Source organism: Cyprinodon tularosa, unplaced genomic scaffold (genome assembly GCF_016077235.1).
Source record: "Cyprinodon tularosa strain WSP-4 unplaced genomic scaffold, ASM1607723v1 ctg526, whole genome shotgun sequence".
NCBI classification, from domain to species: Eukaryota; Metazoa; Chordata; class Actinopteri; order Cyprinodontiformes; family Cyprinodontidae; genus Cyprinodon; species Cyprinodon tularosa.
In genome coordinates, this window is record NW_024039259.1 from 131,100 (window position 1) to 152,194 (window position 21,095).

Genomic DNA, 21,095 nt, shown 5'->3' on the forward strand with positions numbered 1-21,095 from the left:
AATACTGTTAATTCCAGTTGGAATATCAGAGTTCTCACGTTTCACTCTCCAACCGACGATCGCCACAGCAATTATTATCACAGTGAATAATCCCACAGCCAAAGCAATGAATAGAACACCTGGAAATAAGATAAAACAACAGACTTATAAATGCTTCTGAAACTTTATCTTTAAAAATATATATATATATTTTTTTGGTGAAACAGATATACATGGGAGAGAAACGTACAAGTTGATGATAATGAAAATCACTGTCGGTTTAGTGATATTACTCAGAAAGTGTCTTTTGAAAGCACAACTGGATGATTTTGTTTTTTTTTAAACAAGAAAACTTCTGGCCACTAGGGGGCTACACTTGTACATTGCGAGTAGGATCTGCTCAGTCAGAAGAGGAAACAGTCTCCCTCTGTTTTGATAACTTACTTGTTGCCTACCAACTTTTACAGTCAGCTTTTGTTTTTAAGGGCTGCTAAAAGTTTTGTAAAGTAGTGCTTAAAGTCACAGGACTTGTTCTTTTTCTTTAAACCTCAGTGGGCCACAGCAGCATGCCGCTCTTTCCTGCTAAAAGTGAACTCTCCACTGTCACTCCATGCACACTCAGTATGAGGGATTGCTGTAAAATCAAGGACCAAGGGCAAGCAAATATCTGTTATGGTTCTCCTTTTTTGGACTTTATGGATTTAGAATTTTTGTTTGTTTGTTTGTTTGTTTAATCAGTTATCTATTGGTTTATTTTCCATTTTATGTTATATCTAAGGTGTGTTGCATTTGTTTTGAGTTACCTTCTGTTGCCCCCTTGTGCCAGTCTCCTTTCTCCTAGCTCCCTTCTAGTCACTTCTATCCACACCTGCTCCATATCAGCTGATGAACCCCCCATATATACTTCTCTTCATTAAGTGTTTGCTTTCTCCTGGTTTTTGGTTTCCTGTATTTTGGCTCTTGGATTTAGTTTCTGTTGCATTTTTTAATTAAATCAGCAAAACTAATCTCTGCCTCTTCATCTCTGCATTTGGGTCCTCAACTAACTTCCACCAGACCTGACAATATCTACTGTCACAAGATGTTCTTCCAGGATGAGTGAGTCCTGAATAGTCAATAGCCCCATTTACACTATCCTTTTGAAACCGTGCTGTGATCGGTCTGAGCACGGTAACCAAGATAACTGTTAAATGTAAATGGCACACAACACTAAACCAGGCCGTGCCAGACACAACGAAACTGCTCTGAACTGGTAGTAGTTAATCACTAGGGCTTGGCACGGTTCAGTTCTGGTTCGGTTCTCAGATAACAAAGAGGGCATGAGCAGACCGTGTCAACTTCTTACAGTCAGCCTCTGTAATCATGAAATTCATAAAAATTAAAATACTAGCTTCCCTATCGTGCTACAAGATTTCCAGTGATGATTCTGTTTAGCAGTGTGATGAACCTCAACCGTTCTCATCGTTTCCTGTATTTGTAAGCCCTGATTAGACTATCCTTTGTCGTATCAACTCCCCTCAAGCCGACTGTCTAGTAAATTCTTCAGAGGCTGCCTTCTTCGCCTGAATCTCCACAAACTTCCTGAATGTGACAGGCACTGCCACGTTTCTTTGCTTGTTTACCTCTAGAGAGCAGAAGTACCATAGATCGTCACTAGGAGGCGAGGAACTGTGCTAGCCTGGTGTGTAAATGGTTGTAAGGAACTGAGTTCGGCACATTTAACTGATACAAGCTTGGCTCGAACTCGGCACGGATCGGTTTTCAGAGGGTAGTGGAAATGGGGCTAAAGACTGAATGCAGTAAGATGGGGTTTTTTTTCTTAAAAAAAAAAAAAAAAAAACTTTTGACCAATCTGGCTGTAAAATCTGATTAAATTGTCTCTGTAAAAAGACCAGAGATGACACGAGTTGTGAATTGGTGCTATAGAAATAAACTAAATTGAATTAAACTCAATTCAGTTAATATTTGACCCTGCAGGGATGTGGGGCAGTCAGGGGTGCTTTATGGGGGTTAAAAGTTAGGAAGATTTCAGGGGCCCTTGACTGAAGGGGGGCCCAAAAGAAAAAGAAAACATATGTTCCCTTAGATATTTCAAATATAAAAAGAAAATCCCGCAGTAAAATGAATTATCGTGTGTTCTTCCTTAATTAGCATTAAACAACGAAACAAAGCAGAGGTTTAAAGATGTTGTAGAGTTTGTTTTATGAGTCAGTTATGTATTCATGGCTAGTTTAGTTCACTCAAAATATGGAATGAGAAACAACCTAAAATCCTGATGGACATTTTTTTGCATAAAATACATTGAGTGTTTGAAAATATAAGAAATAAAACCACAACAAGATCAGAGTAAACTGCATGAAGATCTACCTGAAAATCTAAAGATAAACTTACGTACCTTTATGGTCTGCTGAAACTGTCTTACTTCCTGATGGAGTTTTCATCTGGTTTTTATCTTCTGCGGTTGTTGGTTTATTTAAAAAAATAATTACTCAACAGTTCTATTTTCATTGATTTATCTGTGTGTTTATTAAGGTATAAAAACTTGATACTTTCATAATCTCTTACCTGAGGACTGATAGCTGAAGGAAAACAGCTGTTCTTTTTGGTCAGTAGTTTGCGTCACTTTACACTGAAAAAACTGATCCATTGATGGTAACTTATTAAAGAAAGTCTTTGGATAAGTCACAGTAGCGGAGCATCCTGCTGCTGATGTCTTTATTTCTTTCATTTTCATTTCCTGTCGATTTAAAAGCCACTTTAGTCTGTGTTTACAGCGGCCAAACTTTAAAACAGAGCAGCTTAATGTGATCGTTTGGTTCTCCTGTTGTTCAGCCACTGTGGAAAATATATTATCAAAAAAGTTACCTTCATTGATAGTCATACATATGATGAGATTTCAGGTCAAATTTATGAAATGACTTGCATAAATACTTACAGGTAATAACAGATAGATCAGTTACAAACTTGTTAACCAGTCCTTCATATTTATATTGTTGACATTCATAACGTCCAACATCTTCGGCTGTGATGTTCTTTAAAACCAGGGAACAGTTTGGAGTAACAGTGAATCTGCTTCCGGTACCCTCATCAATCTGTCCATATGTAACCAGAGGCACAATCTCATTTGCATTGAGCCCAGAGAGCAGCCATGTTGTTCCATTACAGTTGTGTTGAACATCTCTCACATTTTGACAGGAAAGCATGACTTCCTCTCCAACTCTCTTTAAAACAGATGCAATATTTGCAAACACTGTTGAAAAGATAAAAGATGAATGAAAGGTTTGCTGACAGATCATTTACAGTCAGAATGTAGATACAGTTTAGCAGGAGTTTGAAATGCAGCCATCTATGGCAGTCTAATTTATTATACATTAAGGTTTGTAAGCATAACAATGATTAAATAGAAAATAAAGCATATAAATATTTATCTTAGAGTTCTTTGGGTAGATTTTTATTATCTTACCTGTAACATGAAGCTGCAGAATCAGAAACACTTTAATCCATCCGAGTCCAGCCATTGTGTGTCAGCGAGTGAGAGCAGAGATGCAGCACCTGCTTCCTGAGACTCAACACTTCCTCTTATTGACGGTAAATAGTTTTTTTGTTTTTTGCAAGTTGATCTTCTAATAAAATATTCTTAAAATATTTTGATACCCTAAAAAAAAGAAATAAATGCTTAATTTTAGTTTGGCTTTTAAAAATGTCCTGCTGCTTTAAAAATGTTGACCCTATATATCATGCTGCCGAAATGTTTACGGCTTAGGTTCTGTCTGACTATCCTGTAAACTCTGATTTTATCACACCGCAAATGTTCTTTTCTTTTTGATAGCTGAACAGGAAATGCAGGAGGAAGTGGGTTATCATCTCAGGCTGTTAGTTTAGATAGATGTTATTTGCAGCACAGTTTTTCTTTTAAGATGTGTTCAGTAAAAGCAGAGATGATTTGTAATAAAATTTAAGAAACAAAATAATCCCACCAGCTACAAAATCATAATAAAAAGAAGAGTTAAACTGATTCAGAGAGATTTACTTATCAATTCTCACATCGATTTTAGGATTCATGAGTTAACAGGAAATGTTTAATAGCGTAACAAGCAGCAGCTAAGCTCTGTTCAGTGGGGTGGGATGGGGGGGGCAATAGTGCAAACACAGGAAGTTAACACCCACATAGTGATTTGAAAGCTGCAGCAAGAAATAATATCCAGATTCAAACAGTTGAACAGAAAAAAAATTCTGATGTTTAACATAGCAACGTTCTTAAATTGTATCTGTATGATCAAAACAAGAAAATAAACAAAACAGAAAACTTTTAAGTCTTTTAATTTGATAAGTGCTTTTCCTCATTTGTCATTCAAACTAAGCAGGGGATATAGAAACATATTTGTGAAAAGGATGAAGTTATAAGCGGGTTTTTATACTTTGAGGTAATATTATGTATAATGTGATTTTTCACTTTTATGTTTTATGAAACGTGTGCCAGATTTGCACAATGTGCACTCAGCCTCCCACTTGTCACCACCGGGGTGGTACATTTTTTTTTGCATCTTATCTATGAAGCTGCTCTTTCGTTTCAGCATTTTGTGTCCCATGCTGATTGTTCTGCTTCCTGTGTGTGTGTGTGTGTGTGTGTGTGTGTGTGTTTGTGTGTGTCTCGCTAGACCTTCCCACAAGGCTGTCTCTCGAGAATTACGTCCGACAACAAAATACTGCAGTTTTCTGTGCAAAACGCCAGTCAATTTCATGGTTTCATGGTATGATTATTGTCCAACGAAAAACAGTGAAAACCGGACATTTTCATGAATGTCCCTCCCGGACACCCCGGACAGAATGTATAAAGTGGACATGTCCAGGCAAAAGAGGACGTTTGGTCTCCCCATCATATCATCCAGTCTATACGATACCTTTGTTGGTCTGGTATAAACTACCCTTCCCTTGGGCTATGGGACCCATAGATTTGTTTTCATGTTGCCCACATCTATATAATTCTTCTCTTAAAAAAGGTACAGACAAAATAACCTCATCTTTTCTGTTAGACTGATAGCATTGTTCTATCCATGTAGGTTTCCTGGCAACCAGGTAATGATGGAAGCATTTTTTTATTTTATTTTTTTTGAGTGAGCTGAATTACAACAACTAGTTCAGTCAAAGGATTTGATCACTAAATCTTTAAATTGATGCATATATAGCCAAGAGCATGACATAACACATTTAGTTTCTTATTTAATGAGCTTTAACCTAATTTTTGTTCCCTTTATATTTAAAATAGGAAACACTCATGGCTTTATCTGCATTTTTTTGTGTTAATTTATAGTTAATACAGGTGGATATCAGCTGGACCTTTTAGGCCTGTCACTCAAAAGTCCGCCTGGCATTTTTTTACTTGTTTAAAGTAAAAAGTAGGAAGAAAAAGTCCTGTGGCCAAGTGCTTCAGCACATTTTTCCAGAATCATTTAGAGCTTTCAATAAATGCATTATTTTACATTATTCTTGATACTAAACCACTATTAAAACTGTTTGATATCAAGAAAAAAAAAATCGAAATTAGATTTTGGAGATTTTATGCAAATAAAACACTGCATTTGAACATGAAATACAGATTTTGCATCACAAATTGACAATTTCAACACTATAGAACATATTTACAATATTTTTTTCATTCTCAATTATTTTTACAAATAAGAAACAGACTAACAATTAAAACTATTTACAGGCGATTTTCCCCTCTCTGCATTTCTCCTTATTTTCCTGGGCCTTGGTGGTATTCCCAGAAGCAATTTCTGTCCACCTGAAGGCACAAGCCCACATTACAGAGCTCACAACTCCAGGCTGTGCTTCTCTGACAAAGCTTGCAGCGCCGTCTCCCCATGCTTGCTCTCTCAGACTTTGCCTGCTTGTTGCTGCTGCATGGGACTGGTAGATGTTTTTTCCCAGCTTCTTTTTGTGGCTCGTCATAAAGAGGAACACCTAGGAGGTGTGCTGCCAGCTCCTCCTGGAAACTTTGTCGGGTCTTCTGCTTGCTTCTCATTGTACAACACTGATCCTTGTGAATAACAAAGGAGTTTGTCACAGCGATGTCGACCAAATGTTGGAACACAGTGGTGACCCACCTTTTTGTTTTGCGGTGGATAGAATGTGTCCCAATCATTTGGTCCGATGTGTCCACCCCTCCCATGTATTTATTGTATTCTGTCACAGCAGTGGGCCTGGGGACAGCGACCTGTACTTTCCCATCAGGTGACTTCTGCCAGCGCTGAACAGAGTCTCCAGTGTAAACAGGGTGGATGGTGGAGCACATCGAGACCTCCCTGGTGTCCATCCATTTCACAAAAAGAAGTTCCCCATCCCTGATCCACCGAATGCTGCCTCTTGGGGACTTTTTGGTGAGGGCATTTTCAGTGGTGGTGGGGACACCAACTCTTCCCTGCCTGTATGTCCCGCAAGCGCCAAATCCCTGCTGCCTCAGATGTTTGAACAGGACAGGACTGGTGTAAAAGTTGTCCGTGTAGACAATGTATCCAGAGCCCAGGTACTCTTTTTTCACTAAGGTTGTCACAACATCGAACGACAGCCCCTTTCCCGATGACACGTTAGATTTTCCAGTGTACAGCTGGAAATCCACCGTGTGACCTTTTTTATTAGCCAATACAAAAAATTTCAGGCCCCACTTTGTTGGCTTGGCTTTCATATACTGTTTGATGCTGAGCCTGGCTTTGGTCGAAACCATCCTCTCATCTACTGCAAGGTGCTGCCTTGGGTGATATAAGGCACGGCACCTTGTCCCAATCATCTCCATCAGTGGCCTGACCCGGTGGAGAGGGTCATATGTTTCTGTGCCCTTTAGTTTGTCATTTTGCTGATCCTCCTCTGGGTCACTCATTCTAACATTGGCCAAAATGGCCAAGAACCGGTCTCTGGACATGATGGTAGCTGGTGTTTGAAGACTGAAAATACTTCCAGTCCGCCAAAAATCTCTGATTTTTGGCAGGCGGCTGATTGACATGTAGAGCAGCATGCCAATAAATTTCTTCAGTTCCCCTGGACTTATTTCAGTCCAGGAGAACTTCCTCCCTTTCTCCAGGTTCCTGGCTGCCCCCTTGATTGTAAAATCACAAACTAATGTGAGGACTTCATTGTCAAAAAAGTACTCAAAAATTTCGCCTGGTTGTGGATTTCCTACATTTAGAGGGGGTTGGACACCAGGGATTCTTTTGGGGAAGAACCCTAGGGGTTGAAAGCCATTCTCATCAGGCTCTTCATGGGTCTTCCACCTTGGATGATGTGGGGAACGGCTGCGGTGCCTCATACTCCCAGCATGGACCCCAGCAGACCCTCCAGAAGGACCTCCAGCAGACCCTCCAGAAGGAATTCTGTCTCTTCTACTTCGCCCCCTTGGAGCCAGCTGCTCTTCATCAGAAAATGTTCTAAAAACAGTAAATATACAAGTTTGTCACAGCAATGACAGCTTTTATTTATAGTAGTAAATAAATAAAGTTGGTCTCAAATCCACACTAAGCAATAAAAAGTCATAGTAAGCTACACATGAATACATGAAGAGTGTGGTGCTGTACTTAGGAGTGTCATATATAGTGAGCAAAAGTGCACTTTTACACAAAGTACATATTGATGAATATTATAATAACTTATACTCTTTTTTTTATTATTTATTTTTTTATACTCTCTAAACTATTCCAAAAACAAAATAAAATAGAAAATAAATCTATAAATACATCTAATTATGTGTACCAAGTAAAAGCTATTATCCATGAAGTAACAAGCCCCATTCATTCAGAAATAAAATTCAAAAAGTTATTCAATGATCAAACATTACCTTTCTTCAGAAGAAAAAACTGGATCTCCTTTTTCAAACACAAAACCATCCAGGAATCTCCTCGGTCTCTTTTTATCTCTTGAAGGACGTTTGTTACTCATATTATCACTCTGACTCTCCGCTCTGTCGTTCATCTTTTCCTCCTCACTCTGCACTCTTCGTCCGTGCAGCAGAGGGAGACACAGACTAGCATTCGCGGGCATCCTGGAGCGGCGGGAAGTCAATTACCGTAATAACACTATGCAGGTCTGAAAGTGCAATTTATTTTCTTTCAAAGACAGTTTGAATTTTTCTGATAGCGCAAACCGTTGCAGAGTTACGGTAAGTTGAAGTTGGCTTGTGAAATGTGTCGCGGGCGACACGTTAGGTTTCAAAGGGTTAAAGAGACATTATGTAAGTTTCTGCTGAAAAAAATATTTAAAATAGCCTTTGATAGGATTAATAATAATAAACCCTTAAGAGGCCTTAGCCTGATGAGGGAAAACCAGAGGGGTCTAAGCCTGAAGAGGGAGGACCGGCTCAGGAGCTGGCCCGCTAAGTGGCTCTTGCTTAGAAAAGGCTGGCTGGCACGCAGCTGATAGAGCTTTTTTGCTTCTTCTAAAAGGATGAATGAAGAATGGCTGGGAGAAATAGATTTTTCAATTAAACTAAGAGGTGGTGACAGCTGGGAGTCCTGAAGGTGGCGGCTGAGACCATATGGAAAACTGACCTGGTTTGGTGGTGGAGAGAGGCTAGCAGTTGGCTAATGCATCGGGTAGGGAGGAGTGTCGTCAGATTGACCCACTGGAGAGGAAGGGATGGTGTCAGGCTGCCCTTCTGGGTAGGCTGTTACATTTTTCTGCCTGCGTTTACAGGAGGCAGGTGGGACAGAAGGTTAAACTGTAGGAGAAGGAAGAGTATTTGAAGCAGGCTGATCTGAGGAGCTCTGACCCGCTGGATTTGATCTACAAGAAAGTGAATCTGTTCAGAAAAAGATCATGAAAAGGCCCCTTTGAGTATTCATTTGCTTCAGCTCCTCCTGCAATTGGAACAGTTGCTCCTCCTGATTGTTGCTTTGTCTCTCATGGGCGCCCAAAACTGAGTCAAAGTCTGCTGGGTCCATTGTTGGCTAGTTTGTAATGTCAAGTTGAGTGGAGGTTGGTGGTTTCTTGCAGATTTAATAACAAAAGTGGCAACAGAAGCAAAAATCCAAAAACATTAACATTCAGAATCCACAGAAAACCAGTAAACTCACTTGAAGGGGAAGAAATTATGACAAACCAGCAAACAGTGACTGGGCAGGAGGAGGATACATGGGAAAGAGAAACAAAGACCAGGCTAATCACCAGATTGGGAGCAGGTGTGAACAGAGGAGTCTAGAAGGGAGCTAGGGAAAAGGAGACTGACACAAGAGGGCAACAGAGGGCAAACAAGAAATACCTAAGGACTCAAATACAATCAAAAATATTTAGAATCACAACATGAAAATAAAACCAATCAAAACTCAAAGATAAAACTTAAACAGAACCAAAACCATGGCAAAAACAGCCGTTTTATTTGACCCTTTAGACCTAAAAAAAAATGTTTGATGTAAAAGCCTGTTGTCACTTTTCCTGAATTAACTTCAGGTTGGAAGTTCCCCTGCAGTCAAGTTGATGGTACATCATGCACCTCCATTTTAAAAGTATCCAACCTAGCAAACAATTAAAGCGTTATATTCAAGATGGATTTTGCAGATACTCAGAAGCAACTGGCATCCAGCTCAACTCAGACACCAATGCCAACTCCAGGTAAGGTGAAAAAGTAAAAGGAATAACCTTGTTAAGTACAAACACGAGCTATGAGAATGAGCAGAAGAGTTCTGCAGTTCTCTGCTTTGGCCACAAGTGGCAGTACCATTAGAAAACTCTGTAAAGCCTCTTTAACTTATTTTTGAGTTCGTCCAACCAAAAGTGCGTCAGCTGAGATGGGAAAAGCAAAAAAAAAAAAAGAAAAAAGCCTGTTAAAACTTTTGGATTAAAAATATCTCATCCTTATAAGATCCTTTTCAAGATTAACTCATGGAAAATATCAGTCGCAAAAATCCTTTCATCTATTCCAGATCATGTCTTTCCTACTTCAGTTTATTGTTTCCTCTACCGAGGAGGTTGTATGTCTATCTGTCTGTCTGTCTGTCTGTGTACAGGATAACTTGAAAAGTTATGAACTGATTTTAATAAAGATTTTACCCACAGTGCACCTCATTCCAAGGAATAATCCATTACATTTTGGTGGTGATCGACATCATAATCCGGATGCAGGAATTTTTGAAAGATTTCTTAATGTTATTTAGCAGAACAAAAACCCAATGTCTGACGAGTGATGACTTGTAGAATTAATTCAGACCTTCACTTCTACTCAAAGCAAAGTTTATTTTCAGATAAAAAGATTGAAACTAAATGTGTTTATAATTGGCTTAATACAAACAATTTTTATCATTTAGATCTATCAGAGATTTAGATCTCTTGCATTAAAAAAATCTGAATGGAAAGAAGCTATCTTATGCTTGTTCTGATACTTGGAGATTTAAACATTTTTGTCACAATAAAGATCTGTTGGAAATGTTCTGACTTTGAATTCTACCGCTTTCTCAAATAAAACAAACTGCATTTTTTTATTTGGTGTTGATAAGAAAATAGTATACTCATCAAGTGCATAATAAATAATATTTTTTCATATATTGGGGGAATATGATGAGAATTACAAAAATAAAGTCTTTTTCGAAGAATTCCCATGTCTATTCAGAAGACAAATAATGCTTTATTTTATCTCTTAAAGTTCTTATCTAAAAAATGATATGGGTAAAACTGAGCCTTTAGAGAAATTTGCGACAGTTGCCATCTAGTGGCAACAAAAAAAGGTAAACTCACATAAAAATAAAAAAAAAATGAATACATAAAAACAAGGGGGAAATATCTGGCTTTTTTATACAATTCACTGATTTTATTGATTTATTCTATATCCAAGCAAACTTACACATAAGGCAACGTTTACCAGGTTTTTCGGTCAGGGTTCAAAATATTTTTGAAACATGTTGCAAAGAAACAGTCATGTTACTGTAAAACCATAGCAATATAGAAACAGCTTGAATTTAAGATTTCTTTTGGAAAGAGACGAGATATTACAAACTGCAGTGGAAAAAAAGGGGGGGGGGGGGGGGGGGGTATTTTTCTTCAGGATTGGATGCCTGCCTCAGTATTACCAGAAATATTGAAATTTTGTTGTACTAAGGCCTAACATTATAGAATATAGTCTAAAAATGTAGATTCAGATCATTTTATTCAGCAGCTAAACAGAGCTTATAATCACTAACAATGATAAATGACATTGTAAAAACGTGATTTTACTACATTATTTTAATTTTAAATTAAAGACAGCTGATATGTGGAAGACTGAGGAGAGTCAACCCAAGCAAGGCCCTGATAAAAAACCTGAGTGGATGTTCAAGGAGTGTGCTGACTGGTGTCCTCATGGACATTTTTAACACCTTGCGCAAACAATCCATAGTGCCACCATGTTTTAAGTCTGCCACTATCATTTCGGTGCCAAAGAAGCCTCAGGTCACCTCATTTAATGACTACCAAATTTTTGCACTGACTCACACCATGATGAGGTGCTTCGAAAAGCTGGTTAAAGAACACATCATCTCCAGTCTCCCCCCAACAATCGACCGTTCCAGTTTGCCTAGTGACGGAACTGCTCCACTGAGGACGCCATCTCCTCTGCTATTCACCTGAGCCTAGCACACCTGGAGGACAAGAACATCCACATGCGGATGCTGTTCCTGGATTTCAGTTCAGTTTTCAACACCATCATCCCCCAGCATCTGATAGGGAAACTGGAACAGCTGGGCTTCAATACACCCCTCTGCAATTGGCTGCTAGACTTCCTCACAAACAGACCTCAGTCAGTGTGTGTTGGACAGAACACCTCTGATGTCATCAATCTAAGCACAGGCTCCCATATGCAGGGGGCTGTTTCTTGGGCCCCCTGCTGTTAACTCTGCTGACACATGACTGAGTGCCCAGGTTCACCACCAATCAAATAGTGAAGTTTGCAGATGACACCACGGAGGTGAGCCTCTTCAGAGACAACAATAACCAGAACTACAGAGAGTAGGTTGAACAGCTGGTGGGCTGGTGTAGAGATAACAGCCTGATCCTGACACGGAGAAGAGGAAGGAGATCATTGTTGACCTCAGGAAGAACCAGCCTGACCTGCTCATCAACAGCTCAGCTGTAGAGGTGAACAGCAGCACCAAATTCCTGAGGGTGCACATAACAGACACCCTCACCTGGACGATAAACACCACCTCACTGGTCAAAAGAGCACAGAAGTGCTTGTATTTCATGCAGAGGAGAAGGAGAGCCCACCTGCACCAGCTCATCCTCACCACCTTCCATAGAAGCCCCATAGAGAGTGCTCTGACCAGCTGTCTCACTGGGTGGTGTGGAGGCTGCAGCGCCTCAGACTGGAAGAAGGTGAGTATAATGGTGAGAACAGCAGAGAAGATCATTGGGGCTCCTCTTCCCTCATAAGAGGAGAGGGTGCTTGGAATCAAGAGGTTCTGAGTTAAAGCCCCACTCCCACAGACTGCCACTCTGGGTCACTGAGGAACCCAACACTGCTCCCCGGGTGCCACACAATGGCAACCATCTTCCCTCCAAGAGGATGGGTTAAATGCAGAGGTAAATCTGTCCAGTGTGAGATCAATAAAGGTTGAATATTAATAATTATTCAAAGACATTTCACGCCAGCGCTTCATGTCCTGAGCCCGTGACATCATCATTGACCCCTCACACCCCTTCATGGACTGTTCTGCCTGCTTCCCTCTGGGAAGAGGATTTGCAGCATTCAATGCAGGTCAAGCACATTCTGCAACAACTTCTTCCCCACTGCCATCAGACTTCTGAACTGTTGAAAAAAACTTAAAATCAAGTCACAGACTCTGCATCACACTGAAAATACCAAACCAAAATATATACACATTTGCACAATATATATTTGTCTTGAAATGCTCTAAACTTCCATATCAATGTGTTTTTGCACCATGTTTTTTTCTATCACACTGTTTACATTTGATCACTGCTTCACTTTATGAAATGGAAATGTTAATTTTACTGCTAAGCTGTGGCTCATTCACTGTCTGAAAGCTGTATAAAACTGCACAAAATGACAATAAAAGTTGTCTAAGTCTAAGTTATGGACAATCCATTAACTACACAAAAGTCCAATAATTAACCAGCACTCGGGTTCAGAACTGAAGCTCCGTTCCTTCTGATCACAGCTCTCTAGTAGTCACAGTCATTTACCACAGGGGTGCTGAAGTCCCCCAGTAGAGGCGCTGTCCAACATCTCTCCAGTGGGATGAGCAGAGGAGTGAACAATGAAAACACCTGAGGAGTATGCAGTTTGTTTTAAACTTTTCTTGATGTCAAATTTGTATAAATATTTGAGTCAAGGCTGAGTATTTGTGGTCGAATTATTTAAATTTAACATGGAGAAATATCACCTTATACTGTAGTATCACAAAGCAGAAACTATAAGTATTCATGTTTGTTCAACTCTGTTATGCTACAGGATCAGTGTGGCAACTTTGTATATGATGTGAGGTTTTGGAAATAAAGTGCTTTATAAAGATATTTTTAATACTTGTATCTGTAAAGCTAAGATGAGCTGACAGTTTTTTTGGGGTTGATGACGTCATTTTGTGGCTGAGGCATCGCAACAGGCTTCCTCGTTTCAGAGGAGTTTTACTTTAATTATTCTAGTTTTATCATAACTAAAAGTGTTTTGGTCTTGATGTTTCTAGAAAAACTTAAAAAATCTATAGAAATCATCTCTTTATTGCTGACATTTTTTCTTTTCTATTGTTTTTAGTCTGCATGTTCTGTTTTTTACATCTCTATGTTCTTAAAGATGTTCTCAATTTTGTAAAATTCAGGGTGTAAAAAGAGTAAAACTCCTGAGTAGTTAAATGAGTTTTTGTCTACAAATGTAAGAAATGTGCTTTTATATAGCTGTAGCTTTCAAATGAACTGAGCCGCTGTGTGCATTTATGACACCCATCAATGTGTTAACTGCATATATTTCTCTGTTCATTGTGGTTTAAAACCTCCAGAGCTCTGCTGCTGCTGTCCACCACATTCTCACCAGTCGACTTCCTCTTCAGTTGACTACAAAACAAAGAAGTGCATTTTTTTCTCAACATTTATAAAAATGTTCACACGCTGCTCTTCTTCCGCTTTTGTAGACTTTTTCTCCCGTCACTGTAATAATGTCCTAAAATGAGCCTGAACGAAAAGACCTCACAATGTGAAAATATATATTTTTCAAAGCAGCTTTTTTCTAAAATGTGGATCTTTTTATTAAAAGAATTAAAAGTAGTAGTTGTTGGTTTAGTCGTTCATCCTTAGTGTTGCTGCTTTCAACAGCTAATGTCGATCCTCGGGGTCCAAGACCAATAATAAAGCTGCACTATTTTTTAACTTTATTTAAAAAAATAGAGAAAACCCAATATGGTGGTGAATGGCTTTATATTATATTTTGATGAGAATTATGCCATAAATTATGAGCAGTGTTAAATATTTAAAATATAATATTTAATCTCAGACGCTTCCAGCATATTCTTTACAGATCCCTATTCTTGATAGATCTTAAAGGAAGTTCTTCTGCTCCATACTGAGGAGTCAGCTGAGAGGACTCAGATATCTGTTTGGATTCATCTTGGACTCCTCAATCCATGCAGGCCCCACTAGACAGGGGCCCATGGGAGGCGTCTGAGATGAGGGAAGTCTAGGCGTTTCTGCTGAGACTGATACCCTTGCAAAACCTAGTCCTGGATAAAGTGGAAGACAATTAATAAAAGTTTAGGCATAGCCGTAATGAGCATTCTAGTTGAGAATTTGTCCTCTGCATTTGTCCCTAACTATGTAAGGGCAGTGATAGCCATGACAGTGCAGGGACTGACTGCAGTTCTACTGTAAGGTGTATTGGTCGCGGTCCGGCGTACCTGACATGTAACAACCATAGCATGCATAGTGCTTTAGGTTAATAGACTATATTGATTAGGCTATGTATTATGTTTTTTTTTACAACTAGACTACTGGCCTTAATGGACATGGGATAAGATGGGACATGAAATGAAGTTCATTCCCTGATGCTGCTCTATGGCTGCCAGTAATGATGTTGGTCTTAAGTAGGGTGACCAGATGTCCTCTCGTTCCTGGACATGTCATACTTTTCATACCTAAAAAAATGTCTGGGGAAAATTCCAAATCATCTGGGATGTTGGTCGACTACGGTGCAGCAGAACAGAGCGGTAAGATCTGGGGAGACTTGGCGGACAGGGGGGAGGGAGCCAGTAGGGAACAGTGCGACGGAACCTGACCCGGTGACAGTAGCCGTGCCCCCCCAAAAAAAAAAAAAAAACGTTCCTCCTTTTCAGAAGCCCAAAGCTGGTCAGCCTATCTTAAGCCACTAAGTATGGGAGGAATTGGATGCAGGAGGATGATAAATCACGTTAAAAACCTCTGAAATTACAGTAGCAGCCATTAAAAATTGGCCTTTCATAGTCAAACACCAGCTGAATGGCATCCCACTTCCCTCCAACTCCCAGCGAAATCTCCTCCAAGTTCCAGCCATTTGAGTTTCCCCCTTTGCATATTTTTACAAACATGACATAAAGAAGATTTTAGTACAAAGATTGATCTTTAAAAAAGAATTTTAGGGGACCAGCCAAGGACCAATCGAGGAAAGTGGGGAAATTTTGAATGGCTACTACTGTATAGTTACACACTTAAGGACAAAAATAAAGCAAACTTTTACATTCAACTGTCTTAAAATGTTTATAATAGCACATATCTGTGGAAAGACAATTCAACTTGCTGTACATAAGAAAAGCAAAATACATTAAGGTGGCATAAAGGCAATACAATATTGACACAAAGAGAAAATAGAGAAACAAATTTCATGATAATGTAACAAATAATGATAAAATGATTGATGAGAAAATGATACGAATTTTGGACTTAATGCTTAATAAATAATGCTTAGATAGCCTAGTGAAAGACCACTCTAAATAAATATGTTTTTAGTCTTAATTTAACACAACTGAGAGACTGAGTGCTTTCACAGTCTTCTGGAAGTTTATTCCAGATTAAAGGATCATAAAAACTAAAAGCTGCTTCTCCATGTTTGGTTCTGGGTAGATAAAGTAGATTGGAGCCAGAATACCTGAGGGGTTTTGGTTGTGGATCCATTGATAGCAAGCTTGTAAGGTATTTTGGAGCTAAGCCATAAATGGTTTAAAGACTAAGTCAGAGTCCTGCACGGGTCCGATTTTTCAAAACTGTATCTGGCTGCACCTGTAGAGTTCAGAACGGAAACCCTACCCGTTACCCGCAATAATCCCTCTTTAAAACCTGGAACCACATAGTCCCCTAAATAATAAAGTGCGACCCGACCCATGATTACAAAATATACACACAGCAGTTTTAATGCATAAACACAACATGCTCTATTTTTCCTAGCCGCAGCAGAATGCTAAAGAACATCTGTGCTCACAGATTAACAGCTCTAAATTAACCAAAGTAAGAAAGTTTGCCTCACTGGATATTCTTGTATCAATTTATTTATTAAGATGTTAAGAAATAATAAATGTACTGTAATGTAAAATATAAAATTCTCTTATTCTCCCACAATGGGGAAATTCACTCTCTGCAATTTGACCCATCTCCTTGGGGAGCAGTGGGCTGCCATTGTGTGGCGCCCAGGGAGCAGTGTGGGGTTAAGGGTCTTGCTCAGGGAGCCAGAGTGGAGAATGAGGGGATCAAACCCGCTACTTGCAACCTTCTCACAGCTCAAGCGCACTTCTCTAACCCACTAGGCCAACACTTCCCCACTATAAAATATAAATAGTAAATTTTATTCATGCTGTAACTTATGATACCCGTGAAATCACACAGGGTTTGTTTTATACCCGTAGCTGTACATTTTATACGGGTACCTGTTGGATACCTGCAGGTACCCGACCCAGTGCAGAACTCTGATCTAAGATGCTTTAGGCCAGGCCCAAAATCAGTCCTTGAGGGCCGCTGTCCTGCAGGTTTTAGAGGTTTCCCTGCTTTAGCACAGCTGATTATGATGATTGCAGTTGAGCAAAACCCTGTTAATGAGCTTTCAATTAAAAAAACCCTGCAAACAGCGGCCCTCGAGGACTGACTTTGGGGATGCCTGCTTTAGGCTCAATTTAGCAATCTGAATTAAAACTATGATAATATTTTTCCTTTACTCATTCATAGCCATCAACTTGACACAAACCATCACTTGTTAAGGTTTTCTTTGAACCTTTCTGACTTGGGAATAGATGACAGCATGGGGGTTGTCAGGAGAAGATGCTGCAACAGACATAGAAGGAGCTCCAACAGTGCTGTAGGTCACCGTGTCCTCTTCACCAGCAACCTGATAAAGAGATTTCATTTAGATGAGACACTTTTAGTCTGACTTAAAAAAAAATCTGCTTTATTTCAACGCAGTTGCAAAATTTTTTTTCATTATTTTTTTTTTTTTTTTTTTTTTTACATTTAATGAGAAAAAGAAACATAGGGGGCCATGACACAGCCACCCTCATGCTTCTAAGATGTCTAGTTTTTTTTCAATAAGTCCTGTATTCCTTTTATGGCAAACATGTCTCATGCTCTGGGGTCTAAATAATAAAAGTTTAGATTCATATGTGCTAAAAGATTATTAATTATCCTGAACATCGTCTATGATCTGCTGATCAATCCTCAGCCTGATCTTTTGCTCAGACATTTTTTATTTTTTTTTTATGAGCTAAGCTTTCCTCTTTGCACACATCCAACATAAACTTGAGTGGTCATTTTCTGACTTTAAAAAGAGACTGATGTTCTCTTTTTTAGACCATCCTACACCATACAATGGCCTCTATCTTTTTTTATCAATTTCATGTTAGAATAAATCTGGACCTGGAAGAAATGCTGGTATCAGACTGAATCTTTTCTAGAAATTAAGTGTTATGTGTCGACATATTAGCTGAAGTCAAAGTTAAATAAAATCTTACTTGAGCTTCACCAATGGTGGCATAGTGGACATCTTCAGGATTAAGCTGCAAAAGAAATATGTACTTTTATTTCTGTGAAATGTTGAATTACTGGATATTCAATCTGTACTGTTTCTGGATTTAGCAGCTATTTTAATATCTAACTCCTCAGTGTTAGTTATTGCTAACAAAACACAAAATGTGCCAGAGTTTCATGAGTAGCTGCGTGTATTTAGGGTTGTGTTTGTTCTTACCGTCGCATAACTGGATTCCCCGCCAGTGGGAGACGCTGGAAGATTCACATTCTGATCCTGAACAAAGAAAACAGCTAGATGGAAAACTGTTTTATTGTTTTCAAGAGCATATATTTAATTGGTTATAGATGTGATTACACTCACAGCATTATAATGCACCCGCCGTTTATTTCCTGTAAAACATCAGGCTCGGTTTAAACATTTAGAGTTAAAATATTTTCCTATTAATATTTTCTTTAATAGTGAAAGTTTCGGTTTCTCACGTTTGGTTCTCCATCCAATGACGACTCCAGCACCTATTAAGATGATGACCACAACCACTGCTGTAGAAATGTATGGAACTCCTGGGAACAAAACGAGAAAATATATTCAGACCAGCTTTTGAAGGCCTTTTTTATACAATTTACTTTAGCTCTATTGACGTCACTAAAATTTATGCAACTATAAGGCAATAAAATTTGTGGTTTGGAGGTTTTTTTTGTGAAATCTTACCAAACAGTATGAAAAGAGAGAAAAATAAACAGTCTTGGGCACGTTACCTTGAAAAAGTCATTAGTTATAGTTACTTCTCCCAAAAGGTATCTGAGTTTCTAACTGAGTTATTCCACAATAAAAGTTAGTAGTTACTAGTAAAAGTAACAATTTTGTTACTTTTGCGTTTCTTGCCTCCGTAACACCCACCAACCAGCCCCCACCTACTCGCAGTGTGTTTAAAAAGCCAGCTGAATAGAGTGGATGACAAAAACAAGTACCTGCAGAGAGTTTTGCATTTATTGCAACTCAACGTAAATGAGATCAGGGGGGAACGCTATCTGACAGGCCTATATACCCCGTCATATAGCGTTCCTCCTGCTTAACATGGGGGGAACGGTATCGACGTAACACCGGTATTTCCATCTGGAAAACGCTGTTTTGCTGCTGGAGTCATCCTCACTCTCCATCTCTCTGTGTGTGCTGTATGTTAATACCCGCCAGCGGAAACACCCACCTACCCACCTGACAGACGTACTCTCACTATACATCAGCCAATCTCATCCTCCCCCCCCTCATGACAAGGCGCACACGAGTCCTATCATGAAAAAAGGTTAATTGTGCGACCTGAGTAACGCGCAGTAACGGGGTGCCGGCAATAATAACTGCATTATAGTTACAGTCAAAGTAATTAGTTAGATTACTCGTTACTAAAAAAAGGTAAACACCGTTACCCCCATCACTGAACATAAATACATGTAAATGAATATAAAAAATTTTTATTTTAATATCCATCCATCCATTTATTGGCACATTTAATCCCAAGTCAGGTGATGACGCCTATCTCCAGCTGTCAAGACAGAGAGGCGGGATACACCCTGGACAGGTCGCCAGTTCATCGCAGGGTAACAGAGAGATAAACAACCATTCACACACACACAAATTTAGAGAAGCCAATTAACCTAACAGTCATGTTTTTGGACTGTGGGAGGAAGCCGGAGTACCCAGAGTGAACCCCCGCATGCTCAGGGAGAACACGCAAACATGCTGAAAGACCCCAGGCCCACATTCTTTAGTCGTTAATGAAAAAGCCATGTTTGCATTGAATGAAACACCTTGGTTTTATGGGTTTTTTTGGGGGTTAGGGCAGCTGTGGATATGTGGAAAAAAACAATTGTTCTGGTATCAGACCCTGGTTATCCGGAGAGTTTGTTCATAGAACAATTGATACTTTATCTGTTGCTCTCTGTATAATGTTTGGTTGTATTGAAAGAACAATTATCTTCAAGTAGGTAAATTGTTTGATGAAGCTAAGTGATGATATATTATTTTTCAAAGACAAAATATCTGAATCTGAAGCTCTATGATAAAGACTTTTAAAAATGATCAAATGAGTCTTTATGGGGATCTATACAAATGCTGTAATCTTTTTCACTAAACACTTAAAACAAGGTTAAAAGTTTAATGGAGAGAAAAAAACCTGCAACCAAGAAACGGCATCACAGCATCTTTACCTCCATTAGATGATGAGTCTGTTGTGGTTGGACCTGGTTCTGTGCTTCCTTCTATTTCTCTGGTTGGGCTGCATGAGGTTCCATCTTTTGTTTCAACTTCAGACAAAGATACTAACAAAACCAAAAAGTTAAAATGCTCATGTTTTCCCATTTGCAGCAACAATAGTTACATGCGAACAACAAATTTCGTGAGATCAGAGATTCACAATGATGTAATTGACGTAAAGCAACAAGTTTTCTTACCTGATTTGTTTTTCAGGGACAGATTGTTGAAGTTGAAGAGCTGACTGGTTCCACCATGTGTGACTTCACAATTGAACTCACACCCCTGCATGTAGGATGGCTCAATAAAACAAACTGCAGCAGAGCAGTCAGGCTGTTTTGACTCACAGTGTCTCACATCTTTAGCTCCAGCAGGACAGTTATGCAGCCACTTCACTTTGTAATCACACCGTCCATTTGTCTTCACAGAACAAGTTAATGTCACTTCATCTGTAACCTTTTGTTTAGTTACTGATGAGGAAACAGTAGGAGACATTTTACACAAAACATACAGAAGTCACTTATTGTAGCTATAAATAAGTTTCCATCCTCCTGAAAAAGTATTTATTACATGGTAAAGTGAAAAAAAAACTAATACAACTGTATAAAAGATAGAAATGACTTCATATTAATACTCACTGTTAACAACAGACACATAAACTCCAGACTGATGAACCAGGATGTGATGATCTGGTTTCATTCCAGATTTGTATTGTTGGCATTCATAATAACCAGCATCCTCCACTCCGACATCCCTTATTACCAGAGAACAGCTTTCTAAACTCAGTTTGTTTGATTTACTTTGCTGATTTGGGTCAATTTGTCCCAGTTTAACCAGCTCTACTGACAATGTATCTAAACTGTAGATCCATCTGGTGCCATTACAGTTTGTCTGACCAATAATCAAACATTGGCAAGAAAAAAACACG

The 21,095-nt window shown here is 39.1% G+C and overlaps 1 protein-coding gene across 1 annotated transcript; it reads right to left on the bottom strand.

Annotated features, from left to right (window-relative positions):
• Nucleotides 1–16,517: 16,517 nt before the first annotated feature.
• Nucleotides 16,518–20,873, bottom strand: LOC119795891. Its single transcript, XM_038304129.1, has 8 exons — nucleotides 20,806–20,873; nucleotides 20,368–20,637; nucleotides 20,125–20,220; nucleotides 18,403–18,483; nucleotides 18,284–18,312; nucleotides 18,140–18,196; nucleotides 17,907–17,951; nucleotides 16,518–17,287 (listed from the first exon to the last, which is right to left on the bottom strand). The coding sequence occupies exons 1-8, from the start codon at nucleotides 20,864–20,866 to the stop codon at nucleotides 17,156–17,158; spliced, it is 771 nt and encodes a 256-aa protein (XP_038160057.1). The 5' UTR covers nucleotides 20,867–20,873; the 3' UTR covers nucleotides 16,518–17,155.
• Nucleotides 20,874–21,095: the final 222 nt, after the last annotated feature.

Coding starts and splice junctions, on each gene's coding strand:
- LOC119795891 (XM_038304129.1), bottom strand. CDS start 20,866: ATGAAACCAGATCATCACATCCTGGTTCATCAGTCTGGAGTTTATGTG. Junction 20,221..20,367: donor GTCCCTGAAAAACAAATCAG/GTAAGAAAACTT, acceptor CTTTGTCTGAAG/TTGAAACAAAAGATGGAACC. Junction 17,288..17,906: donor CCACCATTGGTGAAGCTCAA/GTAAGATTTTAT, acceptor TCTCTTTATCAG/GTTGCTGGTGAAGAGGACAC.